At 37.6% G+C, this 23,219-nt stretch overlaps 2 protein-coding genes across 3 annotated transcripts in view; both read right to left on the minus strand.

The window, feature by feature from the left end:
• Positions 1-755: 755 nt before the first annotated feature.
• LOC122436699 (lysophosphatidylcholine acyltransferase 2B-like) lies at positions 756-4,594 on the minus strand. The gene is made up of 2 exons (XM_043460671.1): positions 4,546-4,594; positions 756-3,044 (listed from the first exon to the last, which is right to left on the minus strand). The coding sequence occupies exon 2, from the start codon at positions 2,887-2,889 to the stop codon at positions 853-855; it is 2,037 nt and encodes a 678-aa protein (XP_043316606.1). The 5' UTR covers positions 2,890-3,044; positions 4,546-4,594; the 3' UTR covers positions 756-852.
• Positions 4,595-5,230: 636 nt separating this feature from the next.
• Positions 5,231-23,219, minus strand: part of EPHX4 (epoxide hydrolase 4) — a 33,200-nt gene continuing 15,211 nt past the window's right edge. The window contains exons 5-7 of one of the 2 annotated variants that reach the window (XM_043460672.1): positions 22,276-22,379; positions 18,426-18,574; positions 5,231-5,902 (exon numbers count right to left, since the gene is read on the minus strand). In XM_043460672.1, coding sequence (XP_043316607.1) covers positions 5,671-5,902; positions 18,426-18,574; positions 22,276-22,379 — 485 coding nt within the window. In that variant the 3' untranslated portion in view covers positions 5,231-5,670. Of the gene's footprint in view, positions 5,903-12,048; positions 12,331-18,425; positions 18,575-22,275; positions 22,380-23,219 lie in introns of those variants that run through there. The other variant, XM_043460673.1, reaches the window with a different exon arrangement.

Below are 23,219 nucleotides of genomic sequence, written 5' to 3' on the forward strand. Positions count from 1 at the left end.
CCTCAGTTTTCATGAGTGCCTAGTCAGAATGGAAGGAATATTCTCAGTAATGCAGAACATGCAACTATAAACTTTTCTGCTTTTGGTGAGAATCATACATAACAGAATTTATCAGAATTTCTGTATTTATAACAACTATGTCTATTATATTAGTTAACTTTCCAGATATTGTGGTCTCTTGTGATTTCACATTCTCAATAATCACTTTCATAGCTTAAAAATAAATAAATAAAAAATACAGGCAGCTATGCCATCTATAACTGTTTCAATGGTACTACCAGTACTGTATCTTCCTGATGTTTATTTTTATTTTGTCTTGTAAAATATGGACATTGGGCCACTCTGAGAAAGAGCAAAGAAGGCTTTATGCAGCAGATCCAATCCTATTTGGAGAGACTAATGATGGCAACAATGTATTTATTGCTAATAGAGCTCTTAATGAGATATTTTCTCTGCAACAGTGAGGGAGGTGGTGGGCTATAATGTTCCTCTGGCTTTACTTTAGCAAAAGACACTTCATTTTTACTTATTTACTCATTTTACTTACTTGAAGCAGAATAATAAAGGCACCATGCTGAGTGGACAAAGTTACAAGCAGATTTCTTATTTTTCTACCTTTAGACCACACTGAAACAAACTTACTATCTTAAGAAGAAAATTAGGTACTATAAAATCAAATTGAAATATATATTCCTTAAGTAAAGTTTAAATATCATAATTAAGTACACAGGCCACTTAGAATAAAAACCATTGTGTTTTTCCTCAAAGGATAATTTTTATTTCAATCATAGTTTCAACTTGGATGTTACTTTCACCATTTTCAGGGCTGACTTTAACATCTGAATGCAATCATCAAGCCTGTACTGGTTGTGGTAATGAATATACATAGGCCGCCTGGAGGTCTAAGTATGAACTAAATAACTTGGCATATACTGGATGCTTCAGGGCAAATGTCTTAAAGGTCCTGTATGAAATGTGGTCTGAGTCTGGTCCAGCTATCTCCCGAAAGAGTGTGGAAACGTCAAGATCTGGTACTCCAAAAGCTGCCCGAAGTATAGCTGCTAATTCCTGTTCAGTTATGAAACCATCTTTATCAAGATCAAAAAGCTTAAATGACATTTGCAGAATCTTTTCAGTGTTGACAGGATTGCATAGGACGGTCAGACCTATCACATACTCTCTGAAGTCTATGGTGCCATCTTTATTCCTGTCAAAGAGGGCAAAAAGTTGTTGCAAGGGCTCTGAAATTGGGAGTTTCAAATAATTTGCAAACTCCTCAATTCCTATCTTCCCTCCTTTGGAGGCAACTGCAATTTCAGCATATTTATCCAAGCACTGATGAATATTATCCCAATCTAACTTTAAATTCTGGCTAACTTTTGTAAATTCCACCAAACCAGCTTCCATGGGTAGTTGCAGGTTGCCTGCAGAAATCATCAATCTGCAGTCTTCATAAGTGTGGTCTGTCACTGGCACCCCAAGAGCATTGGCCATGATGATCCTCACTGTATTGGCAAAAAGGACAGGGTCTCTTTTCTCTTGGAGATTTGGAATATAAACAGGCATAAACTCAACTTCTACCCTGGTGAATGGTTGGCTTAGGGTCAACATACAGGCCTGGAAGCCTGTAAACCCCTGCCAGGTCCAGGTCACGGTGTCCAGGGGGTTTGGGTACCTGAGCAGCACTGGCTGCACGGGCACCCCTGGAGAGAAGGCCCCTAGTTTAAAAGTGACCAGACAGCTGCGGTTGGTACACACTCCTTCTGGGAAAATCAGGATCTGTGGCCACTTTCTGTTGGATGTCACTCGCTTCAGGATTTCCTCCCGGGTGGTCCTCCTGGAATTGGGGTCATCTCGGGTCACAAGCACCGGCTGCGTCGACAGCAAGAATCTCCCAGCCACCGGGATATTCACGTTCTGACTCGCAGAGACCACCGAGGGTAACCCAGCCACGACACAGGCGATCGCATCAAAGAAACTGGAGTGCGGGGCTGCCACGAAGATGCGGGCGTCATCTCGGGTGGCCTTTTTCCCTTTCACTTTAACCAGGAACCCTGCTAAAAAAAAAGTCACCCGAAATAAGAACTTTAGAGTTGGTTGCATCAGTCTTCTCCAGTTCTTGGCGGGCTTGGTTGGTTGAGCACGACGGCCTATGGTGGAAAGCGCAGCCACGGGCCAGAGGAAGATGAAGAGGAAGGCGATGCAGGACACCCGCACGGGCACCAACACGGTCCCCATGAGGACGATGCAGGCCCAGCGCCACGCGCTGATATGCGTGTGCTGCGTGAAGGGGTTGTCCACTGCCGGCGGGAACAGGGACTTGATCGTCTGTCGGCTGAAAGCAGATTCCAACGCGGCCTTGGCGTCCAACATCGCAGGCTCAGAGTCCAACGGCGGAGACGTGGAGCTCGACACCGCAGGCTCGGAGTCCAAGGGTGGAGACGTGGAGCTCGACACCGCAGGCTCAGAGTCCAACGGCGGAGACGTGGAGCTCGACACCGCAGGCTCGGAGTCCAACGGCGGAGACGTGGAGCTCGACACCGCAGGCTCAGAGTCCAACGGCGGAGACGTGGAGCTCAACACCTTAGGCCCGGAGTCCGAGGGTGGAGACGTGGAGCTCAACACCGCAGGCCCGGAGTCCGAGGGTGGAGACGGCGAGCTCAACACCGCAGGCTCGGAGTCCGAAGGCGGAGACGTGGAGCTCAACGCCTTAGGCTCGGAGTCCGAGGATGGAGACGTGGAGCTCAACACGGCAGGCTCGGAGTCCAAAGGCGGAGACCTGGAGCTCAACACCGCAGGCTCGGAGTCCAAGGATGGAGACATGGAGCTCAACACCGCTGGCTCAGAGTCCAACTTTTCAGGCTCGAAGTCCGAGGTGGGCTGTGCCATGAGGCTGACTTTTCCATAGTCTCAGGATGCCTGTAGCTTGGATCTGGGGGCAGCCCCCGGAGTGCACCCCTTCCCTATATTTAAGTGCTCTTTCTGTTTGCACATAATTGGAATGCTTTGAGGCAATTGTGAGTTAATAGGAAATGATGTATTACCTTTAAAATCAGAAGAATAAAAAAATGGTAAATGATGTAACAGGAGAATTAGAACCTTATCAACTGTACAATCTTTTCTGCTTTTTTGTAAATGGCCTCCTTTTGACATATATGCTTAGTAAATTATTTTCACATAACAACTTCTGTCGTCTGTTATATACCTACTAAGGATCTATCAAATAGATGAATATTTGTTAATCACAACTTTTTAATTTAAATGCCTTTACCAGTCAAGTTTGCTTACTGTGAGATGCTTTGGCAATTGGTAAGTCAAATTTATTTACTCTTCCTACAAATTGACTTCTGCAGAGACAGGACTGTCTCTTTATACTACGTTTAACTGATGGCACCCTTGAGGCTTTATATCTGTTGCAAGCACTCTTCTATGGAAACATCCAGTGAAAATTAGAAAACATCCATTATCATAGGCCAGGATCATCCATAGCACGTTTTGACCCATATTCTTAATATTAGTCCAGATGAACTGGTCAGCATTCCAAAGTGACATAAGTAACAAAAACAAGAAACCTTAAAATCACATTTGTCAGAAACAGGTTTTCGTTAAAATAAGTCAGGATTACTTTATTATGTCACGACACATGGTCAATAAAGTCTTGTTCCTTTCTTAGTTGCTGCCCTTTGAAAATGATCAAGAGGGCAGCATAATCAAAGTTGGTTGAACCAGGCTCTCTGCTGTAGCTTGTAGCATCTGCTATATAAAATATTCCTGTTTGCTATATGCTAGTTTAAATTCCTTCAGAATTCAAAGTCAAATTGTAGGTTTCTGAAAGGTGTTTCTAATTATTGGAATATAACCAGGTTACCCATAAAATAGGAAAAGCAGTATGGATACCAAAGACTGTTAAACAAAATGTGATCTAAGTGGAAAGATTATGGACTTTACAACCAAATAAATATAGGTCAGATCCTGGTTCTGACTGTTATACTGTGGGCAGCAATCTCATTTTTACATATCTAAAGTGGTGATACTCCCTACCTTGCGATGTTATGAGGTAGAAGTACCTCATGCACCACAGTGTATATAGAAAACTGGGCTTTTATTGGTAAACACATGTTGCTAGGATATGATAATAAGAATTTTTAGAGACATTCCACTTCTGTCATTTCTCAGAACTATGCTTAGTGAGGGAAACATTAGGAACACCATTGTAGACGCTAAAAAGCCATGATTTGGCATTGTTTCTGTTTGTCTCCCATTCCAAATGAGAGCAACCCAAGAGAACGAGTAGTAATCTCTCAAGTTGGTGTCATCCTCTATTCTGTAATTCTTCCCTCTTTTTGGGGGGGGAGGGGGCACACCCTTGTGGGATCTTAGTTCCCCAACCAGGGATTGAACCTGGGCCCGGCAGTGAAAGGGTTGAGTCCTAACCACTGGACCAGGGAATTCCTTTCCCACTCTTATTTGTAATGTTCATTACTCTTTTGAACCCTTGTTTAATTTAACTGCATTCCCATGTGGTACTAGTGGTAAAGAACCCACCTGCCAATGCAGGAAACATAAGAGACGCAAGTTTGATTCCTGGGTCAAGGAGATCCCCTGAAGGAGGGCATGGCAGTCCACTCCAGTATTCTTGCCTGGAGAATCCCATGGACAGAGGAGCCTGGCGGGCCACAGTCCATAGGGTCACAAAGAGTCAGACATGACTAAAGCAACTTAGCATGCACACATGCATTCTGTGTATACTTCTTAAGGGAAAGATCAATATTATGTTTCTTTCATATTTCCCCCACAGTGCCTAACAGTGTATCAGATAATTTTTATTTATTTAGCAAATATTTGAGCTCACACAAAGAATCAGGCTCTTATTTTAGATGCTGGATATTGTGTCAGTTAATGAAACAAAAGTCTCTGCCCTGTGGAGCTGAGATTCTAGTGCACATAGAAAGTATAGTATTCATTTCTTCTTGCTTTAAATGGGGCAAAAGGACATTTTGATCCTTTTCCTAAATCTCTCACCCATTTAACTAGAGAATTAAGGCAAATAATTTAATGGACTTGCTTCCCTATAATGTTTAATAATAATTATGTATGTAAATATAAGAATCTTCATATCCTCTCTTGTTACTCTTCCCAGTGTAAGTAGTATTTATGGCCTATTTTAAGATGCATATTCACCTTGTCATATTTGCTTTCAAACTAATAAATATACTCTAAATCCAAGATATTTGATAACAGAATTTTTTAATGGTTAAAAAATAGTAAAAAGAACTTTTGAACAATAAAATAAAAATGTATAGCATTGCACGTTTGCCTTTTAATATGGCACAACTAATCTTTAATATACATTTGTAAAAGGCACCATATATTAACAAGGTAAAGAATGCAAAAAAACCCAAAACTGAGCCACTTTTTCCAACTTCCTTTTTGTCCAAGTGTATACATTTTAAGGCAAATGCTTTTCTGTGCAAAATACAACAGAAGAAGAAAATCAACATTATACTACAAGTTCACACATTCTCAGATTTTTTTCAATATCATTTGTCAGGATACTTATTTATAATAAAGCATATTAAAACAATTTTTTCCTAATGAAGCTTAAAGAAGTTGATGAACAATTTTTAAAAATTATTTGGAGATTCCATTATAGATTCCTCATAGAAAAAGTCAATCTTTTCTTCGTGTTTCTTCTTTTAGAAATGTCCATATCAATTTGTTCACTATGTCAGGTTGTTCTTGTTGGAGCCAATGACTGGTTTCTGACAAAATAGTTAGCCTGAAATAGTTTTTAACATAAATCTTTGTGACTTCAGCCATCTCAACGTCCATAAATGCGTCTTTCTCTCCCCACAGTAGTAGTGTTGGAGTGATCACCATGTGATGTTTGAGAGGCAGGCAGCTATAAAAACAAAACATGTGGACTTGAGACTCAGTGTAAGAGTTAAAATAACATTTTTCCAAAATGTTTCTTTAGGCCACATATTTTTAAGGAAGGCAGTTATCACCACCAAAAGGGTGAAAATTAGTTCCTGGGAGAGTGAAAAATTTACACTTTTTAGATATAAGCCATGAATATACACATAGTACATAAACAGATATTAAAATTTTGTGGGGTGGGGGAAATTATGAAAAAATGTCTAAAAAGGCTCTGAAGGGAGGTGATGACAAAAAATGGTTGAGGGGACTTCCCTGGTGGTCCAATGATTAGCAGTCTACCTTCCAAAGCAAGGAACGTGGGTTTGATCCCTGTTCGGGGAACTAGGATCCCACATGCCACAGGGCAAATAAGCCTATATGCTGCTAATACTGAGCCTGTGCTATAACTAGAGTGAAGCCTGTATGCCTCAAAGAAAGATAATAAACAAATACATGACTGAGAAACACTGCATTAGGCAATCAATCCGTATCATAAAAAATTTAAAGGTCTATTTAGCAAAGGGCCCGATAAAAGTTTTAATTGGATGAGGATGGCAAAATTGATAATGAAGGCTATAAATTAAATATGAAATTCATCACTTGAAGGATAATTTGCTTTAAAAGGAAACCAGAATTTCTGAATGGTGTGATAAAAGGGAGCTTTTAAACAGTGTTACTGTTTAAATATATTTTAATTGTTTGTTGGATAATCTAATGCATTTTATGTGAAAATTAGAACTGAAAAGACGGAAAATATATATGGAATGAGCTTTAATATTACATGATACTATATTTTTCAAGGAGATTCTTTTTAAAATATAAAGCTTTTATTATATATTTTCTTAAATACAGAAAAATATAAAGAATAAAATCATGCATAATTGCATCATTTAAAAGATGGTCATTTTCTATGTATATAGTTGAAATCATAAGTACAGCAAATATACAGTTTATACACAATATACATATATAAATTCTATACTAAATCATAACTTTCTTATTTCACAAGGTTTTTCAAAAATAATTGTAAAACATGACTTTATGGCATAATAACCCATAAATGGTTTGACTCTTCCTGTATAATTGAATATTTAGATTATAGCGTCACTTAAAAGAAGAGGAGGGTGTTTTACATGAAGCTACATGCTACAATGAGCATTTTATGCCCAACTCTTTGTTGGCATCTCAGATAACTTCTTTAGGACAGAGTCCTAGAAGTGGAATTCCATATTTCTAAAGCTTTTGACATCTTCTGCTAGGCTGTTTTTCAGAAAGGTGGGATGGTCTTAATTTCATCCCTGTTAACTAAGAATGAGAATGAACATCTAACTAGACACTCTCCAGCACTGGATTATATTTTCACTAGTTATAGAAAAGCCCTAATGTGTGTCTATTTGGGGTTGATAGGATGCTACTGGAATGTGCAGGATATCACATATGTCCACCAAAGATTTAACTTTTGACTCCATGCAAGTGGCCATCATCTGGTTGTAACGCTCCTAAAAATTAAATTCTTTGTGAATAGGTAAATGGACAGAAGAACTGGGAGGGCTACAGTCCCTGGGGAGTTAGACAGGGCTTAGGAATAATAACTAGGTCAAATTTGGTTCTTACCATCCCCATGAGACGGTTATAAGTGTTAGGATACTTCTCATTCATTTCTTTAGTTTCCTTTAGGAGAGATTTTCCTTAAACCCTCCTTGATCCTTGCCTCATCCCTGGCTGCTGAGTGGTGGTTGTTGATTCAGGGTTCTGGACTAAAGAGAGTATATAAAATAATATGTCCTGAGGCGAGATTTACTCTCTTTTTCCTTCCCTCTCTTATCAGAGTCGAGGGAGCCGATGGACTGAGGGGCTGAGGAGATTTGAGTTTGCCCTTCAAATTTTCCCATAGGTGAACTGCTCTAAAGTCTAGACTGGGAACAGTTATCAAGACCATTTCAGCTCTCATTTAATATGAAGGCCACAGTCTTCAATCTATCCTTCATGGGTCATGAAGTTCATATTTTGGTTTTCATCTGCTAACTTCAATGTGATTTCTCAACTGGTTAAGAAACTGGGCAGGAAAAAGGGATGCTATTTGTCAGGTCCCCCCAAATACAGCATATGTATTTCTATAAATAGTACATAGAGGCGCCTTGTATTTTTAAAACTTTATTAGTGTCAGATTGCAGATATCCTTTCACAAATTGCTTCTGTGCCTTAAGATTATATTTTTAAGATTTATCTATTGATGATACATGTAGTTCTTTTTCTTTTTTGATACATGTAGTTCTACTTCATTTACTTTCACTGTTGAATACAATTCTGTTGTATGACTACATATACAATGGACCACAACTGATTCATTCTCTTGTTGTTGGACATTTTAAAACTTCCAATTATTTTGATAATTTAAATAATACTGAGGTCATTCTTGTAACCATCCACTTGTGCCCAAGTGGGAGAGTTTTCTTTCAGTATATCCCCCAAATGGACTTGCCACCTCAGAGAATATGCACATCATCAATATTACTTGATATTATCAAGTTGTTCTCCAAACTGACCATATGCTCCACCCTCAGCATATAAGAATTTGCTTTGTACCATATCATTGCCAACACTTGTTCTCAAAAGTTTAAATTTTTTTTCCAATCAAATGAATTTAAGATACTTTGTTTACCTGTTATGATAGAGACTACTTCCCAAACTTCTTCCCTTCTACCACAGTGATAGAAAATCCAATTATTAGCTGGACAAAGGACCATCCAGAATGAAGACTGACTACGTTTCCCAGGGTTCTTGCAGCAAGGTGAGGGTATGTGGTTTATGAGAAATGATTTGGGCATCATCTAAGTTGTGTCCAGTATGCCTGCCCCTTCCCTTTCTCACTTTCCACTCACTGAAATGCAGATGTGTTGTTAAACCATCTTGAACCACACAGATAAGGACAATATATGAGGGATGGTAGAATAACAAAATAGAAAGACCGAGATCTCTGACCAAAGAGTGACCTAACAGCTTTGATGACTACACACAATACAGCCACCATATCAGCCTTAGACTATTAACGTTTTTAATGCCACTGTTACTTTAGGTCTTTATCGCAAGCAGTAAAACCTATGTCCCACTACTAAGGTGGATCATCTTTCATGTTATTGACAGATCCCTTTTTTAAAAAAAAAAATTATTTTTGGCTGTGCTGGGTCTTTGTTGCTACACAGGCTTCTCTCTAGTTGCAGTGAGCAGGGGCTACTCTCCTTTGCAGTGTTAGGACATCTCCTTGTGGTGACATCTCTTGTTGTGGAAGAGCATGGGCTCTTTAGGGCACATGGGCTTCAGTAGTTGCAGCAGTGGGCTCCGTAGTTGTGGTTCCCGGGCTCTAGAGCACAGGCTCAACAGCTGTGGTACATGGGCTTAGTTGCTCCAAGGCATGTGGGGTCTTCTGGGACCAGGGATTGAACCTGTGTCTCCTGCATTGGCAGGCAGATTCTTTACCACTGAGCCACCAGAGAAGCCCCTAGATCCCTTTTCTGCAAATTGCCATTTCATATCCTTTACTCATTTTTGATTGGGTTGTCTTTTCCTTATCAATTTGGAGACATTCTTTATAAACTCTAGATAATATTAATTCATGATTAATTGTGCATTGCAAATAACTTCTCCCTATCTGAGGCTGTCTCATCATTTTATGATATTTTTAATATACAGATGTTTTAAATTCTAGTATGGTCAAAATCATCACTTTCCATATGCTGAACTGTTTGTGTCTTATTTGAAAAAATTTTCCTAGCTGAGGTCATGAAAGTTTTCTCTTATATCATCTTCTAGACATTTGAAAGTCTGCTTATCATATTTAGATTTTTTATTTCCCTAAGATTTATTTTTTGCTTGGTAAAAGATAGGGATCTAATTTCATTTTATTCTATATGGATATTCAATTGTTCCAAGAAAATGCATTGAATATTTTCACCACTTGTTTTATTTATTTATTTTGTTTGTTTGTTTTTAAATTTTTATTTATTTATTTTTCATTTATTTTTATTAGTTGGAGGCTAATTACTTCACAACATTGCAGTGGGTTTTGTCATACATTGACATGAATCAGCCATGGAGTTACATGTGTTCCCCATCCCGATCCCCTCTCCCACCTCCCTCTCCACCCGATTCCTCTGGGTCTTCCCAGTGCACCAGGCCCGAGCACTTGTCTCATGCATCCCACCTGGGCTGGTGATCTGTTTCACTATAGATAATATACATGCTGTTCTCTCGAAACATCCCACCCTCGCCTTCTCCCACAGAGTCCAAAAGTCTGTTCTGTACTTCTGTGTCTCTTTTTCTGTTTTGCATATAGGGTTATCATTACCATCTTTCTAAATTCCATATATATGTGTTAGTATGCTGTAATGTTCTTTATCTTTCTGGCTTACTTCACTCTGTATAATGGGCTCCAGTTTCATCCATCTCATTAGAACTGGTTCAAATGAATTCTTTTTAACGGCTGAGTAATATTCCATGTCACCACTTGTTTTAAATGCTCTCTGTCATACCAAGTTCCCATGTATGCGGTCCCATCAGGGGGCTTTCTTCTCTGCTCCCTTAGTCACTTTGGCCCAGAGTCAACACCATATCCTGTTTAGTTTCTAGCCCCACTGTAAGTTTTAAGATCTGACAGGGTTGTGCTGTGCTGTGCTGAGTCGCTCAGTCATGTCAGACTCTTTGTGACTCCTTGGACTGGAGCCCGCCAGGCTCCTCTGTTCCTGGGGATTCTCCAGGCAAGAATACTGGAGTGGGTTGCCATGCCCTCCTCCAGGGGATCTTCCCAACCCAGGGATCGAATCCAGGTCTCCCACACTGCAGATGGATTCATCATCTGAGCCACCTGGGAAGCCCATGAATACTGGAAGAAGCCTATCCCTTCTCTAGGGGATCTTCCAGATCCAGGATCAAACACGGGTCTCCTGTACTGCAGGTGGATTCTTTACCTAGCCACCTGACAGGCTTAGTTACCTACCTCTTCTTTTCTTTAAAATGGAATTCTTTAAAATTGTCTCAGGCTTGTGCTCCCCCATACAAATTTTAAAATCAGCTTGTTATGTTTCATGAAAAACCTCCTGACAGTTTTGACTGAAATTTTATTGTTTATAGATTAATTTGGGAAAAATCAACAATGTTATGATATTGAAGTTTTTCACTTGTGAAGATGATAAACGAGTGTTATTTTCAGTAGTTTACATCAGCAAGTCTGTATCAATGTTAAAACATTAAAATACTTCTCTATGGGTTAGTAAATAGACAAGGCCCCTAGCTCATATTCTTTATTGCTTCCAATACATTTTGATAATCCATAAAGGTCATTTTTTGTTAGAGTCATTCCTTTATACCTAATATTTTTGTTGTTATTGTAGGTATATCTATTTTTTAAATGTTTTATAACTGTTGTTGGTTTATAAGATTTTAACTTTTGTATAGTAACCTTACGTATACCAACTTTGCTGAACTGTTTTTGTTCTAGTAATTTTTTTCTGTAGATTTTCCCTTTCTCTAAATATATAACTACATTGCGTGCCTGCCTGTTCAGTTGCTCGGTCATGTCCAATGCTTTGCAACTCTATGGACTGTAGCTCACCAGACTCCTCTGTGTATGGGATTTCCCAGGCAAGAATACTGAAGTGGGTTGCCATTTCCTACTTGAGGGGATCTTCCCTACCCAGGTATCAAACCTGCGTCTCTAATGTCTCCTGCACTGGCCAGCAGATTCTTTACCACTAGTGCCATCCTGAGAAGCCCATATTACTACATTGTGTGTGTGTGTGTGCTAAGTCGCTTTAGTCGTGTCTAACTCCTTGCAACCCCATGGACTGTATGTAGCCTGCCAGGCTCCTCTGTCCATGGGATTTTCCAGGCAAGAAAACTGGAGTGGGTTGTCATTCCCTTCTCCAGGGATCTTCCTGACCCAGGGATTGAACCAGCATCTCTTATGTCTCCTGCATTGGCAGGTGGGTTCTTTACCACCAGTGCCCCCGGGGAAGCCCATATAACTACATTATCTATACATAAACTTCTTCAGTTTTTTTTTTTTTTTTTAATGTGCTAGCTAAGACTTTCAATACAGTGGTGAAGAGAAGAGAAGCAGTTATGGCAGACAAGTTTATCTTTAGTCTTTATTTTTCAAGGGAATGTTTTCAGTGTTTCATCACAAGGTATGACGTTTACTACAGGTTTCTGGTAGACAGAAGTACCTTCTGCATTGTTGTCATAATGGAACCATAATATGATTAACAGAATTCCTCTGTCCATGGAATTCTCCAGGCAAGAATACTGGAGTGGATTGCCATTCCCTTCTCCAGGATATCTTCCTGACCCAGGGATCAAACCCTGGTCTCCTGCATTGAAGGCAGATTCTTCTACCATCTGAGCCACAAGTGAAGCCTAACATGATTAACAGAAAGACACTAATAGACATAGAGAATATCAAGTTTAATGGCAAATGAGAAGAAAACTTATAAAGATGATTTTATAAAGCAGGAAATAATGTATTATTCTCTTAGACAGAACTAGGACTTCTCAGGTCCCCCAGTTTCCCATGAAAATACAGTTGTGAACAGTACCACAAAGTATTTTGCCCTTTTAGAGGAGGTTTTTGATCCTCTTGGCCCTGATTCCCTGAATATATTTTTATATCCCTGCCAGTGCTCCAGTACAAACCCCTGATTTTTTTCTTGGACAGCTGAGTAAAGCAAATATCTTTCCCCCAGAAATACCCCTTCAGGCAATTCAGGTTTATCTGAGGTCCACCTTCTATCCTGTTTCTAGTCTACACAGTAGATAGAAGATGTGTTGGATTTTAATAAATGCTTTTTCTTAATTTACCTAGATGATCTTATTTTTCCCTTTAATCTGTTAATGTGGTAAGTTAATGGGTTTTAATGCTAAGTTAGGTTTAATTGTTAATGCATGCTAGATTCTGTTTGATAGTATTTTATTTTGAATTTATGGGTCTATATTTACAACACAATTTGATCTAATTTCCTGTGTTATACAATCCTTGTTTTGTTACGGAAGTTATACCAACCTGAGAAAATGAGCTGAAGTATATACCTTCTTTTTATAATGTCTGAAAGAGCCGAGTCTATTTAAGAGTGGGATTTTCTGGGGCTTCCCTGTTGGCTCATTGGTAAAGAATCCGTCTGCCAATGCAGGAGACATGGGTTTGACCTCTGATCCAGGAAGATCTCACATGCCGTGGAGTAACTAGGCCCATGCACCACAACTTCTGAGCTCATACCCTGGAGCCCACAAGCCACAACTACTGAAGCACACCTATGAGGCCTATGAGTTGCAACTGCCGAAGCCCTTGTACTCTAGAGCCCGTGCGTGCTCCGTGGCAAGAGAAGTGACCACAGTGAGCAGCCCGCGCACTGCAACCACAGAAAGACATCACCGCAAAGACCCAGTGTAATCAAAAATAAATAAATAATTTTTTTTAAGAGTGGGACTTTCTGAGGTAGAATTTATGTGTAAAACCACATAGGCCTATTTGTATGGGTGTGTATGTATATGTAGTCTGTAGATATGCTTAAATTAATAACCCAATTTCTTTAATGTGTATATCTATTCAGGTTTTCTAGTTCTTCATGACTCAGTTTTGTGTATTAAGCTTTCCCTAAAAACTACCCATGTTGTCAAGATTCTCAAATTTATTAACATAAATTTTATATTTTAATATCTGTTGTTTGTACTTATATCTATTTTCTCTTTCCTGATATAGTTCGTTCATGCCTTTTTTAAGCCAATCTTGCCCAAAGTTTATCTATATTAATAGTGTTCAAAAAATCTGCTTTTGTTGATTCTCTCTATTGTGTCTTTGTTATTTTATTGTATTAATTTCTGCTTTTTACCTAATTTTATTTTCCTTCTAATTTACTTTTGTTTACATGTTGTTCTTTTCCAAATATCTTGAGTTGAAGTCTTAGCTCCCTGGTTTTAAATCTTCTTTTCTTAATATAAGCAAGAAAAACCATAAATATATTTCTTTCTAAGCATTGTTTTAACTGTCTACAGGCTGTAATACTTTTTTCTGTTTTTACCAGTTTCTGATATGATTTTTTTGATCCACAAGTAAAACAGAAGTTTGAGATTTTTCTGACTGTATTGTGTTTTCTAAAAGTTTGTTGCTGTCAATTTCCCACCACATTGTGTTCAGAGAACACAATCTATGTGATATTGATCCTTTGGTTAAGGCTTGCTTTATGGTCCAGTATGTAAAAATCACTCCTTATAAATATGATATGTGCTTAAAAATATTGTGTATTTTCTAATTGTTGGGTGCAGGATTCTAGAGTTGATCATCATATTAAAGATGTTAATTGGATCATTTAGATCTATATCCTTATTAATTTTCTGCTTGATTGATCAGCTTCTGAGAGAGGTGGATGAAAATCTCCAATAGTAACTGTGGATTTCCCATTTTTTTCTTGTAAGTCTGTCAAATTTTGCTTTGTTATGAGTTTAGACTTTCAAAAATCTTTTTGCAGTCTAATTCCAAGTTCATTATGATTCCTGGGATCCAAATTTTGGAGAGTCCTTGGATGGAAGTATGGTCCTGGGGAGACCTTAGGGTGACTTTCATATTTGAGTATAATGTACTATACTATATTTGTAGTTATTATATTTGTATAACCTTGTTTTTAATGATGTACTTGACCTTAATTACTGTATGTAAAAGGAGTCAAGGGTCAGTTGAGCTTTCAGAAGGTTTGAGCTAGATTTAGCCTGCAGCAGGGGCTTCTCTGGTGGCTTAGACAGTAAAGAATCTGCCTGCAACGCAGGAGACCTGAGTTCCATCCCTGGGTCGGGAAGGTACCCTAGAGAAGGGAATAGCAAACCACTCCAGTATTCCTGCCTGGAGAATTCCATGGACAAAGGAGCCTGGCAGGCTATAGTCCATGGAGTCGTATTAAGAATCAGACATGACTGAGCAACTAACACAACACTAACCTACAACAATCTAGTTTAAAATTATCTTTTGCCTTTATGTAAAACTGTGAGTTTTGAACTTCACAGGCCTCCATTTTGTTTTGTTTCTTCTCTCCAAGCTAATTAACAGGATTCTAGAGCTTACTCTTGGGAATGCAAGTCCTCCTAATGAATGATCAATCGTTAGTAAGAGAATCTCAAAAAGATGAGAATATTTTCCCTCTTTCCTTTTAGCTACTTAAAACATACTGTTTTGCATCACAAAGCTATCCCTCTGATAAAGGGATAAATTGAGAACATTTTAAAACCAGCATTCTTATCTCCTGTTCAAAATTTAGACTTGTGTGAAAATGTGTTGTTCTATTTTTCTCTCATAATAACTTTCTTAAAAGTTATTTGTGAAAAGCAAATGACAAAACATGAACTTCAGACAATGTTGCTATATCCTATAAAATGTAACCTGTAGCCTTTGCAATGTCTGCCTTGCTTGATAAATTATTACCTACAAGTATCTTTTGGAACTTTCCGGGTGACTCAGATGGTAAAGAATCTATCTGCAACGCAGGAAACCTGGGTTGGATCCATGGGTCGAGAAGTTTCCCTGAAGAAGGGAATGGCAGCCCACCCGAGTATTCTTGCATGGAGAATTCCATGGAGATAGGAGCCTGGTGGGCTACAGTCCATGGAGTTGAAAAGAGTCCAGGACATGACTGAGTGACTAACACAAGTACCTTTTAAATCAACATCTCTATTTTGCAAAAAATACACATATATTTTTATACTTGTACATTTTGCTATTGTTGTTAGTCAAAAAAGAAGATGTGGATTTACCTCTCTTTTCATTCATATAGTCTCACGGATTCCATATTCAAAGAATTTGAGAGATTTTGTTTCATTGAAAGTAACACCTGCTACAACTTTTTTCCATCCTCTTACTTTCAACCTTCTTGTGTCTTTGTGATTTAATTGTGTCTCAATCCATTCTGACATTTTGGTTTTTAACTGGTAGGTGTAACACATCAATATTTATTGTGTTTATTGACATATTGAAATTATTTTTAACATCTTATTTTGTGCTTTCTATTTACCCTGCTTTGCTTCCTTTTTTTCCTTTCCTGCCTTCTTTTGAATTGATAGTTTTCTAGTCCCTTTCTACTGGTTTGGAAATAATGCATTCTATTTCTATTATTTTATTTTACAAAACAAATTATTACATATATATTTTATGTGAGTGATTTCCAACTTTATATGTCTACCTATCATTTATCTATCTATATGATTTATAATTCTATTGTACATGTCAAATATAACCTGTCTTTTCTATTTTCATTTATTTCTCTAAGTTACATTCTAGGTAATTCTTTTTAGATCTACCTTCCAATTCATAATCCTCTTTAGCTTGTCTGACCTGCTATTTAACTTACTTAGGGACTTTAAGACTTCAATAACATACACTTCATTTCCAGAAGTTCTTTTGGTTCTTTTCCAGCCCTTTCCACCCTCTCGTGATATTTTTCTTATTCTTTAATCATGTTTTTATTCTTTCATATACTTAACAATTTAAACTTACTTTACAGTCTTTATTACTTCTATTATTTGAAATTTTTATGAGTTCTGCTGCAATTGTGTTCTGACTCACTATTGGTGGGTTGGTATTTTTTGTAATTTGGATTATCAACTCATCTTCAGTGGACCTTATCTGTGGGGATATTGTGAGTCTGAATTGAGGTGTATCTTCCAGAGAGATTCTGTCTTTGTTTCTGCATGTTTCCTAGGGAATGTTACCAGCCTATGATGATGTTAAAATATAATTTTTTCTCCTAAGAATTCTAGTATTATGGAAGTAGCATAAATTCAAACCCCTAAACATTTTTAAGGCAGTCTGTGGCTGCTAATATTCAAAGAGAATCTTTTTTCTCCTGTGTAGAGTCCAAACTCAAACAAATTTCCATGTCTTATCTTTCACAATATATTTTCTCTCTAGACAGTATCTTCTGAAACAAAAGCCTCATTTATCTGTTAGTGACTCCAAGATATCACATATCCTCACCCCAGATTCTCTCCTATGAGTTCCAGACCCTCATATCCTACTGACTATTTGAATAATCTAAGGCACCATTTCAAACTCAACTAGTCTAAGGTCAATAACAGAGAAGGCAATGGCACCCCACTCCAGTACTCTTGCCTGGAAAATCCAATGGACGGAGGAGCCTGGTAGGCTGCAGTCCATGGGGTTGCTAAGAGTTGGACATGACTGAGTGACTTCATTTTCACTTTTCACTTTCATGCACTGGAGAAGGAAATGGGAACCCACTCCAGTGTTCTTGCCTGGAGAGTCCCAGGGACAGGGGAGCCTGGCGGGCTGCTGTCTATGGGGTCGCACAGAGTCAGACACGACTGAAGCGACTTAGCAGCAGCAGCAGCAGCAAGGTCAATATAATTTATGACCTCAAAATGAGTTCTCTTCTAGTACTTTCTGTCTCAGTGATTGGCCTGACTACTCGTAGAGTTGTTCATGGCAGGGATTCGGGAGTCATCTTTGACATCTCTCTTCTTCTCAGTTCTCCATCCAACCCATTACCAACTGTGTCAACTCATCTCTTAAATATCTCTTACATCTACCCACTCTCCCCATCTCTACTGCTTTCAGAATAGTTCAAGCTGCCATCTTCTTTAGCCTGGATTTCTGAAGTTTCGCCACATTCGCTCTTTCAACACATTCTCCATATTGAGTGAATATATCCAAATACAAATTGGATCATTTTTCTGCTTGAAACTCTCATTCACTGGCTTCACATTCATGGCTCTTAATATGGTCTGCTTGGCTCTGCTTAACCAGCCGCTGCCTACCTCTCGGACTCATTCTCATTCCCTCTCTTCTTTGCATCCTCACTTTCTGTGCTCTGTCTGCCACTTTGTTCCTTAAAACCATAGCCTTCCATCTTCCTGCACAGCCTTGGAAGAGGCTGTTTCCTTTTTCTGGAATGCCAGTCTCCCTACCCCAAACTTTATCTAGTCAATACCAAACTCATCCTTAATGTCCTCATTCAAACGTTATTTCTTCCATTCTCATCCCTTTCTTTCAAAGTCTTTATGTTAGTTTATAACCATACATTCGTTACTGCAGTTGTTTGCTTCATGCTGTTTTCTCTACTCAGCTACAAGTTTTGTGAGATCAAGGACCTTGTCTCGTTTTGCTCCTTAAAGTATTGGTGCTGGCATAGTCCAGAACATAGAAAGTGCTTAACAGATATTTTTTAAATGATTATTTAAAAATATAACTAAAAATATACATCTATTCAAAATCCAAAGGGACAGAAGTGGATAGAGTTATGGATAAAACAAGTTACACCTACATGGGAGATCTACTGTATTATTTTCTTTACTTTTCCGTATGTTTAATTTTCTATAAAAAAAGATTATGCAACTTATAAAAACCAATATAATTTGAGTATTTGGATAAATGGTGAACTTAATCTTAAAAATCAAATATTGGCTCTGTATGGAATGAATATTTTGTTTAACTAAAAAGAACAAATTATACTGACCTAAAGATATTTCGGTAATGGTTAATTGGACCGCTTAATGCTCCAGGCTGAGAAAAAACATAAATATAAGCTTCAAGATCTTCTGTTGTTAGTCGACATCCTTTTCTTCCAATGCCAGTGCTATGACTAGTAAACAGATGTTTCAAAGCCTGGTAAGTGAGAAAAGAATAATTAAGACTTTACAGCTACTTAACAATAACTAAATATCCGGCTTTTGAAAGAGAATGATGGTCAGTGTGCAGTGATTGCTCCCAACTTCTGCTCTAGCCAGGCTGGAGACCTCATTGTTTACAAGCACATTTTATACATTTCTGCCGACCTGGCTTTATTTTTTTATATTCTTCCCTTTAGTCCCCCATGCACACTTCACCTTTTTTTTCCACACTTCACCTTTATGAAAAGTATCCTGTCTTCTTGGTGTCTATTCACATTCTGCTGAGCTAAGTACTATCTCTATCCTAAAGCCTTCCCTAATATTCCAGCTAACAACTGTTTGTCTGTTTACTGACAACGAATCTATCACCACCCCGTTTGAACTTCTTTTTGACCACAGCCTAGAGTAACAAACACATTTTACATCATGATCCAGTTTATAGATCTACATATATATTTCTAAAACAAAAGTTTAAAGAAATAACTCTTATTACAGCATGTAGTGATATCTTCAATTCTGTTCTACTTTATATTTAAGAATTCAAATTGCAAGTCACTTTACTGAATTGCAAAACTTATATCATGACTCACAAATGGGTCCCCCCTACAATCTGAAATCTCTATACCGGCATTTCTCAAATTGTGTCTCTTAACTAGCTGAATCAGAATTATTGGGATTCTTTTTTAAAATAATTATTTTTAATTGGAGAATAATTGCTTTATAACAGTGTGTTGGTTTCCGCCATATAAAAACATGAATCAGCCGCAGGTATACATATGTCTGCTACCTCTTGAACCTCCCCCCCACGTCCCACCTCATCCCACTGTCCTAGTTTGTCACAGAGCACTGGTTTGAGTTCCCTGAGTCATACAAGGAGATTCCCATATAGCAGATTCCCACTGGCTATTTGGGATTCTTGTTTAAAATTAGACCCTCAACCCCAAAACATGCTTGCAAAAATATTAAATGACATGTGCAGGAGGTGATTCGTTGCAACATTATTTGTGACAGAAAAAGAATGGAAACAAATGTTTATCAGTGGGTGGGGTAGCGGTGGTTGAATAAACTATGGCATAGCCACACAATGGCATATTAGTGTTCTTAGCACTCTAAGAAAAGATGGAGACATTCTCTATGCTGATGATGGAGTCACCTGCAGGATATATTGTTAAGTGGCAAAACAAAGCAAGGGTGGAAAATAGTGTTTATATTAATAGTATGTTATCTTTTGTGAAAAAAGGAGAAAACAAATATATGCACATTTGCTTATGTTTTTAATAGAAACAATAAAAAGATGAAACAAAACTAGCCAAAATGGTTTTCTATGGGAGAAAGAAGAAATAGGATGGAGATAGAGAAACAGAGATAAGACTCTTCTGAATGTATGTTGTTTTATTAGACTTTTAACTTAAAACCATATATATGTTTCATATAACATCACAGAAGTTATGTAAAAATCCTGTAGTCTTAAATTTGCTTTGGAAATGTGGATAAGAACTCATAATTTTTTTTCTGTCTAAAAAATATGTATGTCCAAATCCCATCCACTGGAAAGATCTAGAAGCAATGAAAACTCAGTAACAATTATCACTTAAATCATGGTCTCTAAATACTATATCCTGCTAATAGGAGCCAGAGTTCCTTCAATAAATGACTGATTCCAGATCTGGAACAGGACATAAATAATGAACTTAGGAGATCAAGGAAGCAAGCTACTCCTGACTAAAGGGCTCTTGTGTCACGGGGACACAGGAGCCAACAAGGAGGAGTTCATGCTTGTAATAATCTGGGCATCACATAGAACAAAGACTGTGATCAGTTGATACATCAGTTCAGTTCAGTTCAGTCGCTCAGTTATGTCTGACCTTTTGCGACCCCAGGGACTGTAGCACACCAGGCTTCCCTGTCCATCACCAACTCTGGGAGCTTGCTCAAACTCATGTCCATCGAGTCAGTGATGCCATCCATAGCAAACAGATTTTCAAAAATCATGAACTCATAATGATATGAAAAAAACGTGCATTGGTCATCATTGGGGGTTTCCAGGGCACCAACTCATTACTCTGGACATTGTTCATAAAGGGAAATAATGAAGCATTTATCTTGCCATTCTTGTGGGAACTATATTTCAGAATAACCAAATACGGATGTGGAAAACTCTTCTTTATAGAAGAATTCTAGTTAATAAAAGCAGAAAGAATAATAGAACTAGAAAATCACTATTTTCTAAATGAACCTAGGCAGTGATATTCAAGGTCTGCTAGAATTATTTGGTGAAATGTTGTTAGGCAATTTGGATAGCCTGACAATTTGTAAGCTCACTGGTGAGTATTAGTATTACTAAAACTGGAACAACTAGACATTTTGTGCTTCTTTGACATAATGCATTAGGAAATATACAGTACTACCTATAAAATAATTCTTGTCAAATTAAACCATCAAGCCTCTAGAGCAGTAGCACCTATGAAGTAGGAAAGACAAGGGTTAGCAGAACTAGTTAAATAATACCATGATGAAGGAGTCAGTCAAATCCAGAATATGAACCATTCCTCAGGACATATGAACAAATTTCTTCATAAAAAAAAAAGTGGTGGTAAAAAGAAAAGAACTGTTAAATGATTTTAAAAGCCTTAACAACCAAATACAATGTTCAGTCCTTATTTGGTTCCTGATTCAAACAAATAAAGTGTATAAAGACAGTTGAGACAGTTAAGAGAATCTGAAGGGCATTAAATGATATTAAGAAGTTGTTCATTTTCTTAGGTTTGAAAATGGCATAGAGTTATGTTTTCTTTTAAAGTCCTCATTGTCAGAAGTATATGCAGAATCATTTCCAAGTAAAAAATACTATGTCTTTTTTAACCTCCCTAAATACTTAACACCATGTTGGACAAATAAGAAGCAACCAATTAATTGAAGAAATAGATACTACACAAGACTCTTGGTGTCACTGTAGATGGTACACCAATACCTGCAGGTTTAACTTTGTCTTGGGGTTTTCATTACTCCCAAGGGCTTCCGCTTCTACTATTGTCACACTCTCTCATCTGGCATTCATATTCATTTATCTCTGCATGGAATGTTCTCTAGAAAGAGGTATGCCTTTAGGGACACAGGCTCTCACAAAAATTTGAATTAACAGCCAGGCATTCAACCATACAAACAGACTGTAAAAATAAATGTGCATGCCTATAAATGAAACCTTACAAACATTTATCAAGTTTTAGCATTTGTCTGTTTTTCTTCTTAAAGATGGATTTTAATTTAAAATGTTTTTCATTAATAATAATACATTACTACATTATATTACATTAATACAGTACATTTGTTTGACTTACCTCTTTTTTTTGGCATAGGAGGAGATGCCTAAGACAGTGCATAACACATAACAGATATACAATAAATGATAATTTAAAATCAGAGCAACATAAGGAGGACCAGTTTTGTTAGGGTTTTTTTTTTATTTGTTTCCAGTACTTTAGTCTATCTTTGTTTTATTCTTAACTTCCTAATTTGTTATCCTCTTGGGCACCAGTCTTTTCTTACTTTAATTGAGGTATAATTAACATATCATATTATGTTAGTTTCAAGTGCACAACATAATGATTCAATATTTGTATATACTTCAAAATAATCATAAACAATAAGCTCACAGACAATAAGTCTGGTTAACATCCATCACCATATTTGACTTACTTTGAAATCATTTATGGAGAACATAAATTCTGGGAACCATGGTATCTGGAAGAAGTAATAATAGCTGGATTTGAACAGCTGAGCCGGGTGTCGTAAAATATATTCTGAAATTAAAATGCCATGTTAGACCTTATCCAAGTGATATGAATTAACTATTGAAGTAACTTCTTTTTAAGACAATTTCACCTTTGAGATGATCCCATAAAAGTATTCAAATAAGGCTTCCGTATATTTCTCTTTGGAACAATTTCTATGTTCTTATATTTTATTTTGGATATTTTTGGTATTTTAAATATTTATAGCACTTTGCATAAAAATAAAGTTTCATTTCGTGAAGTATGAACTCAAAAGGAATAAGAAAACTCAAACAACAGTACCTTTTCTCCAAGGTTATTATCAGTGACTTAACACTTTTCCTAAGGATACATGGGGAAGTAATTGTCTATTGTTGAAAAAATTTTCCTGGCAGGTTGATTTAAATTCATTTGGCCTCAACAGAAACTAAAGCATTTCCTTTAAATTCATTCATGTATCTAGAAAATGCATTCATTTAATGAATTTTTGAATATCTACTATGTGTGAGGGGATTTAGTGTGAACAAGAGAAAAGAGATTCCCATTCACCAGGAACTTACATAATAAATAAGTAATGAATACTTAAAAGATCATTTTAGTTAGCAAAAATACCATAAAGAAAATTAAACATGGTAATCTGATTGAAAGCAATGGTTGGCTGGTGTGGAAGAGGAACTATTTAGTAAAGCTGGTGAAATAGGCTTCTCTGGGGATGCAGGAAGAATGTCAAGGAACAGAAAGTAGGCCCTGTGCTTGGCACATTAAAGCAGCAGAAAGAAGGCCAGGTGGCTGGTGTGTAGTGAATGAGGAGAGGAGATGGTATGAGATGAGTTAGAAAGAAAAGCAGAAGCCCAGTTAGGCAAGGCCAGA

The sequence above is a fragment of the Cervus canadensis genome, chromosome 2 (genome assembly GCF_019320065.1).
Source record: "Cervus canadensis isolate Bull #8, Minnesota chromosome 2, ASM1932006v1, whole genome shotgun sequence".
NCBI lineage: Eukaryota > Metazoa > Chordata > Mammalia > Artiodactyla > Cervidae > Cervus > Cervus canadensis.

Coding starts and splice junctions, on each gene's coding strand:
- LOC122436699 (XM_043460671.1), bottom strand. CDS start 2,889: ATGGCACAGCCCACCTCGGACTTCGAGCCTGAAAAGTTGGACTCTGAG.